The 16980-nt window shown below is 44.9% G+C and overlaps 1 protein-coding gene across 1 annotated transcript; it reads left to right on the forward strand.

The window, feature by feature from the left end:
- The first annotated feature begins 1837 nt into the window (after positions 1-1837).
- CHRNB3 (cholinergic receptor nicotinic beta 3 subunit) lies at positions 1838-14813 on the forward strand. Its single transcript, XM_036404007.1, has 6 exons — positions 1838-1965; positions 5002-5153; positions 6208-6252; positions 10705-10814; positions 11039-11921; positions 13212-14813. Exons 1-6 carry the CDS (start codon positions 1923-1925, stop codon positions 13344-13346), a joined length of 1368 nt encoding a protein of 455 aa, XP_036259900.1. The 5' UTR covers positions 1838-1922; the 3' UTR covers positions 13347-14813.
- The last annotated feature ends 2167 nt before the right edge of the window (positions 14814-16980 follow it).

Here is a 16980-nt window from a genome sequence, read left to right on the forward strand (position 1 = left end):
GGCTTGCAGTCATGAGGCTAAAGGATGGATGATCTGAGGGTGCTGAGTCTTGTACAGGACCACAAACATGTTGGAAAGTATGGGATAATCTGCAGAGAGCATTTTAAAGTGGTAACCTTGTTGCAGAAAAATTTGTGTCGGGCAGAATGATTTTGTTTAGACTCAGCTTTGTGGCAGTCTGTGGTGCTGTCTGTCCCCACCACTCTAGCCAAATGACTGCTCTTCTCTTGAAGACAGCATTAAAAAAAAGGAGCTTTCCTGTGTAGCTCAAGAAGTTGTGTGCTTGTGCCTGGTGTCGATCTAATAGGGAAACTGAGAAGTTACAGCAGCTGGTGTTGAAAGTACACTTTGAAGATGGTTTTTTGGTTGCACTCTCGTTTTTGCATGGCTTTCTGCATCTGCGATGAGGAAAGGTGCGGAAGAAGCCAGCTGCTCCTCTAGTCCTGCCAAGTGACCAGGGGCAAAACTGTGGAGCTAGGAAGGGCCCTTGCAGATTTCTTGTGTGTAGAAGAGTAGTGGAAAAAGCAAACTCACTGAGTTGCTGCCAGTGGCCTGCCTGAGAGGTGGGGATGCGGTAGGCTGCAAGGCCACAGAAGCATGAATAAGTTGATACGACACTACAAGAATGTTACTTGCGGCTGCAATGTGACTTTGAACCACACTTATATGGCAAATTTTTCATTACAGCAAGATGAATAATCTGGTAAGATTACAGCTGCCAGTTATCAATCCTCTGTGAGGATTTTAGATAAGGCAAATCTGAATCACAAAACCTGTGACTGTACCAAAATCTGGACCACTGCCAGAAGTGTACCCTGTGTTGCTGAAAAAACCCCCAGGCTTCCATATAAAAGACAGCAAGCAATTTAATAGCCAGTATGAAATAATCAAAGCAGGAGGAGTTTTGGGTTTGGGGACAAGCTAAAAGAGTTTTGAATGCCTCTTCCTTAAACTTGAAAACTTCAGGAGAAAACGTCCTCTTTCGAGAGATATGCCAAACTAACTCTCATTTGAGAAGAAAACAAAGATCCTGATAATCCTTCAGCAGAGGAGTGTCAGGGGGATGGGAAAAGAGGAACCTGCATCCCTTTTGATTATCAGCAATTTCTGGTGATTACTTCCAATTTCTGGTGGTTTCTGAAAGGAGCCTTGTGTGAGGTAACACTGGGGGGGGACTGACAGAGGCCTGACTACAGAGAAACTGGCTAAATAATCCTCACTCCCATTGCTAAACACAAGACTCTGGGGCAGCATTCTGTGTTAAGCTGTGCCAGTGGATAGTACTGTGCAAGGACTTCTGTGCAGCTGCCTGTGATCTTTTGTGTATGAGATATAAATTTAGAAATCAGCATTGTTTTCCCACTTACTTCTTACTGGATTTTTTTGCCCCTCAAATTCATTTTATAGCTCCAGAACAGCAAATGTAGCATGGAATAAGCTAAGTTAGGTCTGTAGGGAGTCTGCCTCTACAACTGATACAGCTGGAACAAATAGATAATCTTTAAGGCATCTGATTTATCTTTGACTCTGAACTGTGGCCTGTTTTTTTTCTTTTCCCCAGCTGTAATCAGCAGTAGCATAAAAGATATTTTTCCTCCTTAAAAGACTTTCCTCTCGCATACTCCTAGACCGCAGTGCTTGTATCCATGTAAATACTGCCACAAGGAGATCAGTCAGAGTTTAGGACCCAGAGCCCTTTTTAAGGCTTATGGGATGTGACAGCTGACTGAAAATCAATGAAGTGTGATTTGCCAAGCGTCATAATGAGGGCAAGATAAGGCTAGGAAGGTGCTGCCTTGCCTTGCCGACTCTACTGCCTGCTTCGATTTTTAACTAGATTGTTTAAGTCCCCTGCAAAGATGAGACCGGTTTGCTAATGGAAACAGAAGATCAGATTTAAAGGAAAAGCCACGGTGGTGCCCATGCTTTGCCTAGTGCTCATTGTGCTGTGTCTGAGCCACTCAGGTAGGTGTGATTTCTTCTTCTCCTTCCAAGCTGAGCTGCAGTTGTTCAGGTTTTTTTTCTGTTGGCCGGTTAGCTGCTGCTTTCTGGGATACAATGAATGCTGGCTTCCCTTAAACACCGTGTGAGTAGCAGAATCAGTTGCTGCCTTTGTGTTGCAACCATGGTCAGTTTGACAACTAGGTTTTAATAACTGGTGGTGGGGCAATTGCTGGCTAGAAATTAACAAAAAAACCTAAGCTTGACTTCTGGCTGCGAAAGGGAATTAAGGGAGAATTTCTGTCACCAAGAGAAAACCTGAAATGCTTCAGGCAAACTGATAAAAGGCTAAGTGTCTTGTCTGTACTTATTGGGGTGTTTTGCATGTTTGTTTAGCAGACTTTCTGCCCCAGAGCTCCTGTCCTCCACCCATGGGGAACTGCTACTTGGACAGATCACGGAGAGAGACAGGAAACTGGGGGAGGGGGGAGATGGTAGACAGTGCATGAATGCTTGAATGCATGTTAACCTGCCAGGCAGCTCCCCAGTTTTTGCCTCTCAGTCCATCATATGGTAGATTCAGGAATGTATCTGTCCTGTGGCTGCTTCTCTTCTTTTTTTCAAAGGCAATGCTACTTTGTTCAATATTTTCTCCATGGGTTTATCTAGCTTAACCATAAAGTGGGGCTTGGTCAAAGGAACTGTTAGGCTATTTTCCCACATGATATTTCTTATTTCTCATTAATAACTTCTGCTTTTAAACTGTCTTTGTGCAAGTACTGAGGCTTTCTTAAAAAGCCAGCAATCTTCTTCATTCTGACTTTCTTCCTTTTGAGACTCCTCAAGTATTTTTCACTTTTTCATGGCTTCCTCAGCAGATGAGATTCAACATATCTAGCCCCAAACCCAGCTTTACCACCTGTCTTCTATACCCCCTTGGAGCATTAGGTACCTGAACTTTATGTGAGATGTGGGCTGTGAAATGACACTCTTTCTTTTGCAGGGGAGTCATACACACCCACAGACACAAAGGGTGTGTGGCTGCATATATGTGTGCAGGGTGTCATACTCAGATGAAAACAAAGTGATGTATTCTGGCAGTAAGAGCTTGTTTTGATTGCGCATATTTTGGGGTTATGGATTTTTCTATTCACGGGCTTTTTTGTTAAATTTCTTGTTTTTAACAACCATACACCCCTATGAATCTCCTAAAGGGAAAGCGAAATGTCTAGGAGATAGAGGCTCTGCAAAGATTCTTAGAGTCAAGAGGCTGGACCTCTGAGGCTGTGGGTAGTGAGGGGGGAGAAATGTGTTCTTTCTCTTCCTTTGGTTGCAGATGCAATACCCATCTGCCTTGTTTGGGCAACCAATCTAGTTTCCTAGGACAGACCGCAGACTCTGTCCATTATTTGCTGTGGAGGAGCTAGGGTCAGCTCTGGCATGAGAATAAACCCTGGAACAAGCAGAAGGGGCATTTCTGGAAATAGCAGACCTCAAGGGCTTGTGACAAAATGACAAGACAGAGTGTGGCCCTATAGAGGACTGCTATAAACTGTGCTGACAGCTTCATGAGCTATGCCTGGCTCTGGGATGGAACAGGTAGAAATGAGTGTGAAAGGTCCCTCTGATCAGCCAGCCTCTGCCTGCCCAGGGCTTGGCAACCCCACCTCACTAGTATTGCAGATACAGAGGACAAACACAGCTTGTGCTAGAACATCTGACAGTAAAGTTGTTATTTTGTGAGTGCAAGCACTAGGTTTCAGAGTTTATAGCTCCTTCAAAGAGGAACGGTATCTTGCTGTGTCTGGAAGTGGGGATGACAGTGTTGCTTGGACCTTGTGCTATCCTGAGAGAATCCAGAGAGCATTAAAGAACGATTTTGTCCCGTGGAAAACTCTGTTGTGAGATCAGGTTTTTGCTTTGGGCAGTTCTTCAGCTGTGTTGCTTGCTGTGAGGTGTAGCCCTGTCTGCAGCTTCAGACAGACCCTGACCAAGGTGGAGGAGGCTGCACAGCCTGTCATGCTCAGGAGATGGGCAGCAGCTGCTGGGGAAGGGGACATGGGCAGAGATAGTGGTCTGTGGTCACATCCTTTCCTCCATGTAGAGGCAGAGCATGATCCTCTGCCTCCAGTTTTCTCTCTGGAAGGGCTGCTGTGTTTGAATGCCCTTTCTCTCCATGTGGTACAGGATCCCTGCTGGGGGCTGCCTTAACTCTGATCGTTGATGCTCATGGTATGTGAGCATATTGACTGTGCCCTCCAGGGCTCTCCCACTGTCAGATCCTGGCGCTGCAGATCCATGGGCCTGCAGACCCTCCCAACCTAATGCTTGGCAATCCAGGCACAGATGTTCTGCTCATCCTGGGGCTGTCAAGGCACAAGCTCACAGTGTCCCGTGAGGTCCCTTTTGACTGCTAACACAGCAATGTTGGCTGTGACCCCTGTTGTGTGGGGCCAGTCTTTTTTCCTTCATGGTAGCTTTGAAGAGAGATAAGATCCTTCTCACTCTTGTTTGCTGTGTTTGTGCACAAGGGAAGAGATGGAGATCATGTCAGAACCTCAACACCGCAGGGAGTGGGCTGAAGTTTGGGAAAGGATGGATGGTCTGCCCTTCCCCCTTCATGGTAGTAAGTGGAAAGGGGAGAATGGTGTCAGTGATTGTGGGAGTCACAAGTCATGCAGGTACAGGCCATGATATCTCTGTGCTTGCCTGTCAGATCTAGCTCTGACTGCATCATCCAGCTCTTACTGCTGCCTGATGGGCTCTTTTTGCTTTGGCAAAAAGTCCATAGAAAACATAAACCTGGTACAAAGTCATCACTGCTCTGATAATTTTTTTTTAATGTGAGTTGGGCTTGGGCTATCTTGCCTTTCCATTCACTTGCCCTGGTTCTGCTGAGAGTCTGTGCATCTGAATTCCTGCAGAATTTGCTGTACAAGACAATTTGCTGCCCAGAGGTGAATTTTCCTTGCATCATTGCTCTGTCTCACTTTTTCAGGTCATGGCATTCTCTATGTCTGCTTTCTGGCAATGCCTCCACTCTGTGTTGCTCTCTTCCAGATGTGAATGCCTTCAGTTCAGTTGCTGAAAATGAGGATGCGCTCCTCAAGCACTTATTTGAAGGCTATCAGAAGTGGGTCCGCCCTGTGGAAAACTCCAACGACACCATCAAAGTCCTTTTTGGGTTAAAGATATCACAGCTTGTGGATGTGGTAAGTGTTGTGTTAGTAAAACACCACTTTTATAGATAGTTATGCCTCCACCTGGGAGGACTGGTAATGTAATTAGCTTTTGCCTTCTGACACAAGAAATGCACAGTGATGGTTGGGCAGCAAAACACTGAGCATGAAATGCTGCTCGTGATACAACCTTCTCCCCGCCCTGTTCCCCTCCACCCACAGCATGGACTGTAGGACTCATTTGTTTTGAAGGAAATCTGAAGGTCCTTTTTCCCCTATTGTTCTTAGGGAATATGGCCTAATTGCCATAAGGTTTTGATCAAACAACCCATGCCAGACAGTCCTTGACATCTATGTTGCAATTTAATGACAAGACATCTACAGGAGAGGACTGAGGAAGAGTAAGACCTGGCTGTATGTTATTCATTCCAAGCAAGCTAGCATTGATGCCAAAGATAGTTCAAGTCTTAACCCAGCTGGTCACTAAGATAAAACTCTAGAGGCAACATAGCTAATCTGGTGTTTATTCCCTTGTGGAAATTTTCCCTTCTCTTTCTGCTGCAGTGCATGGTGGAATTTGCACAATGCCCAGAGGTACCCACACAACAATGTGCTCCTTACATCCCCCAGCCCCTGGTAACGTCCCTTTGTGCTGTGGAAGACACACTCTAATTTTGTGCTTTATTTACATATTTAGGGCAATGTTTCAGCTTGTATCTTCCCAAACTCCCTTCAGGCTGAGCAGTGTGGGGAGATGAGCCATCCTATGAGCCCACAAGCATGTGTAACCTGATACCACTTTCTTTCTGAGCCCTGGCTGCATCCTGGGTCTTTGGCATATGATTCCTTTGAGCTCCTGTGAAATGCCGGACCTCAGTTTTCAGAGGCTCCCAGTGGTAGCAGGGACAGCACCTAGCAAGTCAGTCACTTTCCCTTAGTGGTGAGTGAAGAGCCCGAGCCCATGCCCATGGGGAAACAGGACCATAGGGATCTCCTCATCTTGACACAGGGTTGGACTCAGCAGGCACAGGGTCTGTTTCTAATGGCTGCTTTGGTATTACAATCCTCTCTCCCTGTCTCACTCTAGGATGAGAAGAATCAGCTGATGACAACCAACGTGTGGCTGAAACAGGTAAATTAGACTACATCAGACCTCCCTTTTCCTCATGGAAACTGCTGAGCTGAGTAGCCATCTCAGTTTGCTGCCCACTGTGCCATCCATCCCATTTCATGATGCTAAGTGGCCAGCACCAAGATACCTAACCTGAAGTTTTTCTTCACTCTTCTCCCTTCAGCCTATGTATGGAGACAGAAAGGCAGGCAAGTAGGCCTTTAGGACATAGGGTACCCTCTTCTCCTGACCTGCACCCCAGCTGTGTGCTCAAGCCAGTATTTATTTCAGGGAAGCTGGTATTGCAGTGGCTATCCCTGGGATGTTGTATGTCCCCTGAGGGACTATCCTGTCTCATACTTAGAGGTCACACAAGTACTGTCTCCCTGAGTACTGACACTCTACTGAGCCAAGAGTGGTGCCTCGGATAGATTTCTTCATTCCTCAGCATATGTAAAGAGAAAGAAGAGGCCAGTATGTTACACACACACACACACACACACACACCCCACAGACCTTTTCCCATTAAAAGCTGTAGCAAATTAATCAGATCTCTCTATCATAATTGCTTCTGGAACAGATGGTGATTTATACAAATGATGGAAAGTGCAAGTTGAACTGTTTGGTCTCCTTTCTTCTTCACTCCTGAAGAACACTGTTTTTGGTTTAGATTACATTGCACCAGTTTATTGACCTTGTGACAATTATTTTAAGTCTCTCAGCCTTGTGAGTATCTGTAAAGATGTCAGCTGATCCTGGGCAGAGGACATAAAAAACAAACTGTACTTGAAATCATGCCATGAGGAAAAGTTCTTGGGGGTCACTGGGCTGGTGGATGAGAAATGTGACTCAATTTTTGTCTCAGTCTGGGTACTGTACTGCTGCAGTGAGTGTGAGATTCTGGCTGGAGCAAGACATCTAAAACCAATATGGATATTGCATGTAAAGATGATCTTTCCCTTGAAGAGGGAGAAGCTCAGCCTTTCCCTCACTGTGGGGAAGACAGGATTTTCCCCTTTTGCTGGAGAAATTTCTCTTTGGTCCAAATACAACTGCTGGGAACCTGCCCTGAATTATCTGCAGTATTACGATTTCCCCACCTTTTCTACACCTGCAGTTGTAGAGCCCCTTTTGTGCACAAGGCCACATCTTTGCTCCCTTTGAATACCCACTTAGGCAGACAGCAGAACTCATCGCCCTCATCTGTCCTCTCCCCTTTCCAACCCACTCTCCTGCAGGCTGTAGGACCCACCTTCACCTGCAGATCCAAGCCTTGTGCACTGTAGACACACTGATTTCTCTAGAAGCGTTTGGAATCCTCAGATTTTAGCTAGGGCAGCTCAGGGAAACTCAGGACTGTGATTTCCCAGAGTTGGGCTCTCTGGGGTTGTTACCATTTCTAATACCACTTCTCCATTTAATGAGCTGAGAGCATCAAGACCCAAGGTAATGCACGGGGAGTGGAAAATGAGGCACTGGCTGTGGTTTTCACATGTATAAGTGCCCTCAGGAGCTCAGGCTGAGCACTAAATACCTGTTCCTGACCCAGGTATCCTGCTGTGGAAGTTGTGTGTTCATGTAGGCCCAACTCCCTCAGTTTTTCCTTGTAAGAGGGATGATCCAGTCCCCTCATCATCTTTGTTACCCCTGGCTGGACTTGCTTTGTCCATGTTTTCTCTGTCCTGAGGAGCCCAGAATTGGACACAGAGCTCCAGATCTACCTCACCAGATCTTCTGAGTAGAACTCCAGATGTACTGAGCAGAGGGACAGGATTACCTCCCTTGACCTCCTGGCAATGCTCTCCCTAATGCACCCCAGGGTCCCATTGGCCTTCTTGGCCCCCAGGACACACTGCTGGCTCATGGACAGCTTGTTGCCCACCAGGACCCCCAGGTGCTTCTCCACAGAGCTGCTTCCCAACAGGTCACCCCCAGCCTGTGCTGGTGCCTGGGGTTGTTCCTCCCCAGGTGCAGGACCTTGAACTTGCCTCAGCTGAGTTTCAGATGTTTCTTCTCTTCCCATCCCTCCAGCTTGTCAAGGTCCTTCTGAAGGGCTGCACATCCCTCTGGGGTATTGACCACTCCTCTGAACTTTGTGTCATGCTGAGAAGGCATCTGTGCCTTCATCCAAAGTTAAACAACACTGGGCCCCGTATGGAACCTTGGGGGACACTACCAGTGACAGGCTTCCAACCTGACCCTGTGGCACTGATTACAAGCTCTTTGGGATCTGCCATTCTGCCAGCTCTCAACCCACCTCACTGTTCACTCATCTAGTCCAAACATCCTGAGTTTGCCTACAAGGATGTTCTGAGAGAGACAGTGTTGAAAGCCTTGTTGTAATCAAGGTAGACAATATCCAGTGCTCTCTCTTGACCATCCAGGGAGTTGCTTAATCATAGAAAGCAATGAGGTTGGTCAAGCATGATTTACTTTTAGTGAATCCATGCTGATTGCTCCTGATCACCTTCATAATTTCTCAGCAGGAGTCTTAATTTTCTTGGATAAGCAAACCTAAAACACAAGCATTTTCTTTTCCTTTTTTTGTTAACCTCAAACATCCTGGTGCTCAAGATGGTGGGACTTGATACACAAGCAGGCTGACACACAAGGTTCAGAGGAGCCTTTAGTGGTTGCTGAGAAAGTGTCTGGATTCAGGCAAGCTATGACCCCCTGCTAGCAAGGGTCGAGAATCTGAATTTCATGTTTTTTGTTCCACTAGCAGTGGGTTAAACTCTTCAATGACAGCACAGAAATAGAAATTTGGTAGAACTGGAGGAAGGAGAGAGCGATTGCAATGTCTGGAGCAGCTTGGAAAAAATGGAGAAGAGAGGAAAGAGCCTTATACATCTGATGCTATGGTTTATGTCAGCATAGCCCACAGGGAGATTCCTCTTTTAAATTGCTCATCTTCCAAGTCTGCACTCAACCTATTTTCTGCTCTAGTAAGAAGAAACAACCATTTGCCTTGCAGACACGAAAGAGCACTTTAGCTGGGAGAGAAATCAATGCAGGGCAGGGAGAAAGTGAGGAGTATTGCAGATGGAGCAAATCGCCCAGGCCAAGAGGCTGCTCCAGTTCAACTCCAGAGGGATGATTCTACCCTGGCTCACAGGGTATTTGCTGCTCTTGTGTTAGGAGGCTACAAGATGACTGTGTTGGTTGCTGCTTGGCCCTGTCCATCCCCTTGCATGATGTATGTTTCCAGCCTAAGCCTCGTTGTACCTATGCAGGAAGTGTCCAGGACATAGGTGAGACTGTGACCACTTAACAGCCTAGGCTTCTGGAGACATCTGTTAGAAAACCATCTTCAGAGAAAAGATCATGCTAAAAGTGGTGTACTCTGTCCCTGATTCTGAGGCTATGAGCAACAATGGCCCCTCCTCTCTTTCCACACCTGAACAATAACAAATCTCTCTAGTATAGCTGTGAAAAGCATGTGGAGTCAAAGAAATAAGAAGGGAACCATATGGAGAATTAATAGACAATATTGCTTTTTTGGTTCATCCTTAAGTCATGAAGGAAATTACCCAGTGAAGGCTGAGACCTCTGCATCCCTGGAGACCTCTTAGTGCTGCAGCTTAATGGAAACTGGTTCATCTTCCACTTCTTGGTATTGACCACAGCCTACAGCTTTTGTATGACATTGCTGCTATTTCTGTGGGCAAATGAATATCCTCATCAATAATGAACAAGGATCAGAGAGCTGATTTTCCATTGCCTTTCTGTGGAAATCTCCAGGTTGTTGGAGCCACTTTGTTATGACCTCCCTATCTGAAAATCCAAAAAAAGAGACACAGTTATTCTAGAGTTCAACATGATGAAAATGGAGAGGATTCTCCCTGCTTTTGTAACCAAATATTTTACAATAACATCATATTATTTTTCCTGCAACAGTCTGCAGATCTTTCTGGTTAAAGACCAATTTTTTTTTTTTTTGCAAGGATGGTGTACAGATATTAGGTGTTGTATTACATTTACTGAAAAAAGCCAGGTCTCCACTGAAAAGTGAATTAAGGCCACCTCTTTGTCATTTGAGTGCTAGTACCCATATCACCTAGGGTCCATGGGATCTTCCATGGGGTCTGTGCCAGCCAAAACCAGCTTGGGCTGGTTCTCAGAGGGAAGGAAAGCTGCTGCACTAAAAGGAAGTGGCTCCTTCATTCTAGACTACTCTCAGGTGGGCTGTGCAGGGTGGTGAGTGAAGTGAGAGTCAAGTGCTCTCCAGGAGTGCTGGCTTTGAGGTTGCTAGCCTAGGGATGGGTTCTTGGGTCTCACCTGTGTCTGGAGGAGCAGTGCCTGTGGGGATCAACACCTCCCAGCCATGCCTGTCTCGCACCCTCTCTGCAGCTGAGCAGCCTCATAGCAGGTTCTGCCTGCTGTGCTGTGTGTGCAGCTGTTGAGGCACATGCAGGGGTGAGGAAAGAGGTCACTGCTTATGAGTGGGCAGAGGACTCTGCTGTTTTGTTATAGGAATGGATTGACCACAAGCTCTCCTGGAATCCAGATGAATATGGTGGGATCACTGCTATCCGGGTCCCCTCTGAGTCTCTGTGGCTTCCTGACATCGTTTTGTTTGAAAAGTAAGTAGCGTGGCTCCTTGCTCTGGGCTTGGGCCAGAGCTTGGGCAAGGCATGTCAGCTACTGTGAGGCTTGTGTGTGCTGTCAGAAAGCTGCTTCTTTAGGCTGTGTGAATGTTGTGCACCTTGTGCTCCAGGTGAGGGATAGAAAACAGAGCTCAAATGGGGTATGACTGGGGCAAACATAGTCCTGAACTTGGTACTGTTTCTTCCTGTCCAACTCCCAGTGCTGATGGACGTTTTGAGGGATCCCTGATGACCAAAGCCATAGTGAAGTACAATGGAGTGGTGACCTGGACACCACCGGCCAGTTATAAGAGTTCCTGCACAATGGATGTGACCTTCTTCCCCTTCGACAGGCAGAACTGCTCCATGAAGTTTGGGTCGTGGACATATGATGGCAATATGGTGGACTTGATTTTAGTGGACGAAAATGTAGACAGGAAAGACTTCTTTGATAATGGGGAGTGGGAGATCTTAAACGCCAAAGGTATGAAAGGCAACAGGAAGGATGGGCTGTACTCTTACCCATTTGTCACTTACTCCTTTGTATTGAGACGCCTTCCATTGTTTTACACTCTTTTCTTAATAATCCCTTGCCTGGGATTGTCTTTTCTAACTGTCCTGGTGTTTTACCTGCCTTCAGATGAAGGTGAAAAGCTTTCATTGTCAACGTCAGTTCTAGTCTCCCTCACTGTTTTCCTTTTAGTGATTGAGGAAATAATCCCTTCTTCTTCCAAAGTCATCCCTCTGATCGGTGAGTATCTGCTCTTCATCATGATTTTTGTGACCCTCTCTATCATCGTGACTGTGTTTGTTATCAATGTCCACCACCGATCCTCAGCAACTTACCATCCCATGGCACCCTGGGTCAAAAGGCTCTTTCTCCAGAAGCTGCCTCGTCTGCTCTGCATGAGGGCCCATGTAGATCGCTACTCGTTCTCAGAGACTGAAGAAAAGGGAACCACCTCGAAATCAAAGTTTCTGGGGAAGCAGAAATACAAGCAAGCAAAAGACGGAGAAAAAATTGTTATCGCCTTTCTAGAAAAGGCAGCAGACTCCATTCGGTACATTTCCAGGCACGTTAAAAAGGAGCATTTCATCAGACAGGTAGGTGGAGGAAGGGCAAAGAGGGAATCACACTTTCCTTGGCAGCAATGGCTTCCAAGTGCTTTCCTTTTCTTCAGGCTTTTCACTTTGCCTCTTCCTCCTGCTCTCCTCTGAGACATATTCTTCCTCAGACCTTGATAAATGTTTCTTGAGACAACCCATAGCTTCAAGGAGAAGCGTATTGTTCTGTGAGTCCCTGCTCTTTGCAGATGCAAGAGACTCTAGGAGCCTCTCCTGGAGGAATTCCTGGTTTGGGTTTATTTGAATGACTTTGTCCTGTGTAAGTTTGGGATAACACAAATCTGGAAGCCTCCAAACTCATACGCTCAAAAATGTAACTTTTATGCTTACAGGCAAGCTCTATGGCATTTGCCAGGTGTCAGTCCTGGCCTCCTAACACATACTGTGCACTGCATAGTTGCTCATTTTTGAGTGAAGGTCTTCTAGATTTTCACTCACACCTGTTTAGATTAGTTCCCAACTACTATCCTTCACCTCTCAATGAGCCCCCTGGCTTTTAAAATAGCAAATTACTGTGTTTGCAAACAATGAATCTCATGCAAGGGTAGGACAGTAGAGCAATGCAGCTGACAGCATTTGAAAAAACGTCTGTTAGCATCCTCCTAGCAAGAGCTAGGGCTTTTTAAACTGTGCTGAGAGGACTACAGCAGAAAGAAGAACAGTAAATCAAACATGTAGTATGTGAACACATACTGTCCATGACTAATACCTGTTTGAAGCTGAAATAATTTTAATAAAAAGGTTCCTTGAATCACCTTAATAAATAGCACTTTTCTGTATGCATAGTTGTGCCAGCACTACCATTCAAAATTCCCTTCCTGAGTGTACCCAATCTGAGTCAACAAATCACTTAAGCAAACACAAGTAAATCGAACTGCTTGTACTGGAATCAATGCCTGTGTCCAAGTGCTGTGCCAGAGCTTCGTCCTGGCATTTACAAGGAGATGCAGATCTCCCTGTAAGAAGTCCAGTTCACTGGAAAGCCATCCTCAAGGTTAAGTCTGTAAATTTTCCTATATGCACTTAACTAAAAGCTTTTGTGCAGGCTGAGGAAGTCTCATCACCATGTGTGTAGAACCATGGAATTGCTTTGGGGGTTTGAGTGATTTGCAGCTATGAATGCTGAAAATGTGATCTCTATTAGGCTACCACATACTACAAATGTCTAATTTTAAAACCAGATTTGGGGAGCTGAAATATATGTAGCAGTATCAACACGGTACAAGGCACTGTTCCCATTTATGTTTATCCTCCCTCTGTCCTTCCCAGGTTGTACAAGACTGGAAGTTTGTAGCTCAAGTCCTGGATCGAATCTTCCTGTGGTTATTTCTGGTGGTGTCAGTGACGGGTTCAGTTCTCATCTTTACCCCTGCATTACGGATGTGGTTGAACAACACTTTGTAGAAAACACTCCCTCAGTAACATACAATAAGTACGGTGCCAAGGGATGGTCGTGCGTTGGAGCTTGGTCTCTGCTGTACAAGAGGGGAAGCAGCAGCAAGAATGAGGGAAAGTGATGGTAACAGTGGGCATTTATTAGTAGTGCTTTCAATCTTAATAATAACTCTACCAGTTACAGATTTTGCTGAAATCAGAGAAGAGCTTGGTGGACAGCCAAGGCCTAAAGTGAACTGGGATTGCACAACTGGGTTATTATTTTATTGTTAGCTTGGTTGTATTACTATAAAAGCCAAGATTATTAGTTAAAATTGGAAATAGAAGGTGTTGCAGAATCATTGTATTTAAAAGGCAGATCTGCCAGTTCAAATGCTACATTGTAAAAGGAGTTACAGTAGGAACACAAATCTCTACTCAGTTTGTCTGTGTTTCCAATTAAAAAGCAGTGTGTCTACAGAATGCGTTATGTATGTGTCAGAACTGGCAATTGCTTAGCATGTGCATCAGAAAAAGTATAAATTCTTCTTTGATGGGATGTTCAAAACCTTGACTGTCTAGCCTCACCTTGCTGTAGGATTAGCTTGATGGGGCAGAACCTACCACTGCCCACCTGCTACCAGCCTTTATGGCATGCACACTTTTCTCTCACCTCAGCCATCAGGAAGCTACAAGGTATTGCCCACTTTTCAGGATTATTTGCAATTTTGCTTGCTGCTCTGTAGTGTACCAGAAGGCTGACAAAGTGAGGAGTTTTCCCCATGCTCCACATTTAGAAACTATTATTCCTTCACCTGCTTGTTCACAAGTGGAAGATCACCTAAGCGAAGGTGGCTGTGCTATCCCATAAGGCGACAGTGATATTCCTGAAATCTTCAGCTGGAGGGAAGCTGCAGACATCTCTTTTGGCAGATGAAAATTTTGGTTGTTGCAGGAGTGGGGCTTCTCTTGAGAGCTATGGGGTGGGCTGGTCACCAGGAAGATACATTTTTAGATGTTGGCTTGTCCATGTTTCCTAGGCAATTTGGAATTTCACTCCTTTGATTAATTTATTGTGGGATCCTTTTGCATGATTAGAAACAGCTCTTAAAAGTATTAAAAGTATTAATAAGTGAGATGTCACAGAAAACACCCAGGTGAAACTCCTGAACAGTTTTTGCTGGGGCAGTGTTTTCCAACATGGCGTGCTTTAGAAAATCCCATTCAGAACTTGCAAATATTTTCAGGGTTAGCAAGGGATTTGGAGATCCAATTTTTGACAATCTACATATGTGTTAAAATTTTAGCTAGCCTTGAAACTGTCTCTCTAGAGATGGAAGTTAGAAACTGTTAAAAATACATAGAGGTGTTCTTGTGCTTGGATTGTGCATGGCATCAGACCTCCATGAGTTAATGTAACCCCATCATGTTCTGTCAATGCAGAAACTTATGTTCAATTGTGCAATTATTATTAATAAAGATGTATTTAGTAAATGATTCCTGGGGTGTCCATACATTGGTGTTTGCTGTTGATTTGTTGTCAACAAAGCCAGACTGTAGCCCATTTTAAAAGTTTTGTCCCAAATGTATTCAAACAAAGGGGTTTTCAGGTTCTTGGAAAGTCCTTATTACTTTTTATCTCTCTCTGAGTTTGAGCAAGAAGCATTCAGATGTGGTTATTATATTGCTGGAATAAACTCATTTAGTTTGAGAAATATAGAGAGATATCTTACTATAAGATACTGCCATAAAACTTGACCATTAAAACTGTAAAACACATACACATTGACCATTCTGTGAGTTGCTCCTCTCTTTTTGGATAAAGCGCATTTGTTCCCCTGGACAGTACTGTGAAATATCTGCAGGAAAAGAGCCAGGAAGCTCTTCTTTCCAGTGTTTCCAGACTTTTGAGGTCCAGTAATGATAGGTATTCCCAATGAGCACTGTGTCCAGGAGGCTGCCTGTTAGCCATGACAGATGACAACCTCCTCTCCTGGGAATCTGCCTCAGGTGTCCATCTGACAGATGGTCCTGTCTCCACCATGCAACACTTTGGTTGCCCACCTGCAGGCAACACATGGCTCTGTCTCACACGTCTGTGTCTGATGCCAAGCTGCTTTTTCTGGTTTATGCTGGTGAAGATTAGCAGAGCTCATGTGTTGGAGATGTATGAAAATTTCACAGGTATGGCTTCTGGCCTTGAGTCTTCCTAGCGTTGCATCTGGTACTGCTACATCTGTAGTGTCACTACTCATTCCCTTGTGCTGCCTGATCCTGAGCTTCTCTAAATCTCTTTGCTGCTGGCCCACAAAAGCATTCAACATGTTCCCCACAAAGGTCTGCCACTAAACACACAACCAGAGAGACAATCCTCCAGTTGGCCCTTCCCTCTGCTCTACCTACTCTGCCTGTGGATGACAATATTGCAAATGACAAGTCTTAACAAAAAACCAGTGACCTTCTGCCTTAATACTGTCTCAACCTGTGCAGCCTCAGTTTCTGGGAACTGGTTTTCTGAGACATTGGCACTGCTTTTGGCACTCACACATATGACCCACTCACCAAAAGACAAATACAAAAAACTCTTCTGGGCCTTTTAGTGGAGGCAAACTGGAAGAATGGTCTCCCCTTGGGAAGAGAATGTAAAGAGATGTTGACCTGTGGTTTCTGTGCTTTTAAAATTAATTCATAGATGCCATCACTCCCAAGGAGAGGAGAATTCTTGCTGCTACACTCATCACTGAGGCATATTAATAAGGGATGTTGCTGATGTGACTTTGGAGCTGATGGGGTGAGAACAGACCTTTTCTGTGGCTGTGCACAATGTGTGATCCCAAGTCAACATCTGGGATGGCACCAGCTCTAGTTGTAACTTTTCTTGTTATTTCATTTAGAAGGTCCCCCAACCTTCAACAAGAGCTGGGCAAGCAAAACTGTCATTTTTGTGTGGGCTCTTCCATGTCTGCTTGCAGGGGTACACCTACTGCAGCCTCCTTCATGCTGATATGCTTCTTGTATCCCCCATCTCCCCTCTCAAGTACTTTCACAAAGCTGGCAGTGCTATATTAGGCTCCCAGTATTGAATGTGTCAAACACAGCTGAGAATTGCAAAAGATGGCTCCAAAAGTTACTGAGTTGGAGAAAGTAAGGGTAAATAGTACACTAAATAGAGACAGGAGATGACTTTGTAAATCAGGGATTTTGCTGAAGTCAGATTATGCCCTGTGGGGTTGTAGCTGTCATGCTTAAGATACCAATGCAATGCACCTTCAACCACAATGTTTTCATGGTTTGGATGGTCATAGAGTAACAGTGAATGCTAGCAGTCAGATTCTTTTCTGTAGAAATGAAGTTTTTAGGTTCAGAATTCAGCTCTCCTCTTCAAATTTCCTCTCTTTTCCCTCACCTTCTTTCTGATTAAAGAGCCAATAGTAGCATCTATAAACACATTGACAACAAGAAATCTAAAAAAAAAAACCCCAAACCTCAAATTCTTCAAGGTGTATCTCAGGAGTGGCATTTAATTGACAGACTGACAAAATAAACCATGCTTTTTCATACACTTGTGTGTCAGTTGCTACATAATTGAACAACATTCAGGCAGATTACAGAAAATAATAGTTTCTTCTACTTGTTCTTCTACAGTCATGACTGGGTGAATTAA

This window comes from Molothrus ater, chromosome Z, assembly GCF_012460135.2.
Source record: "Molothrus ater isolate BHLD 08-10-18 breed brown headed cowbird chromosome Z, BPBGC_Mater_1.1, whole genome shotgun sequence".
NCBI classification, from domain to species: Eukaryota; Metazoa; Chordata; class Aves; order Passeriformes; family Icteridae; genus Molothrus; species Molothrus ater.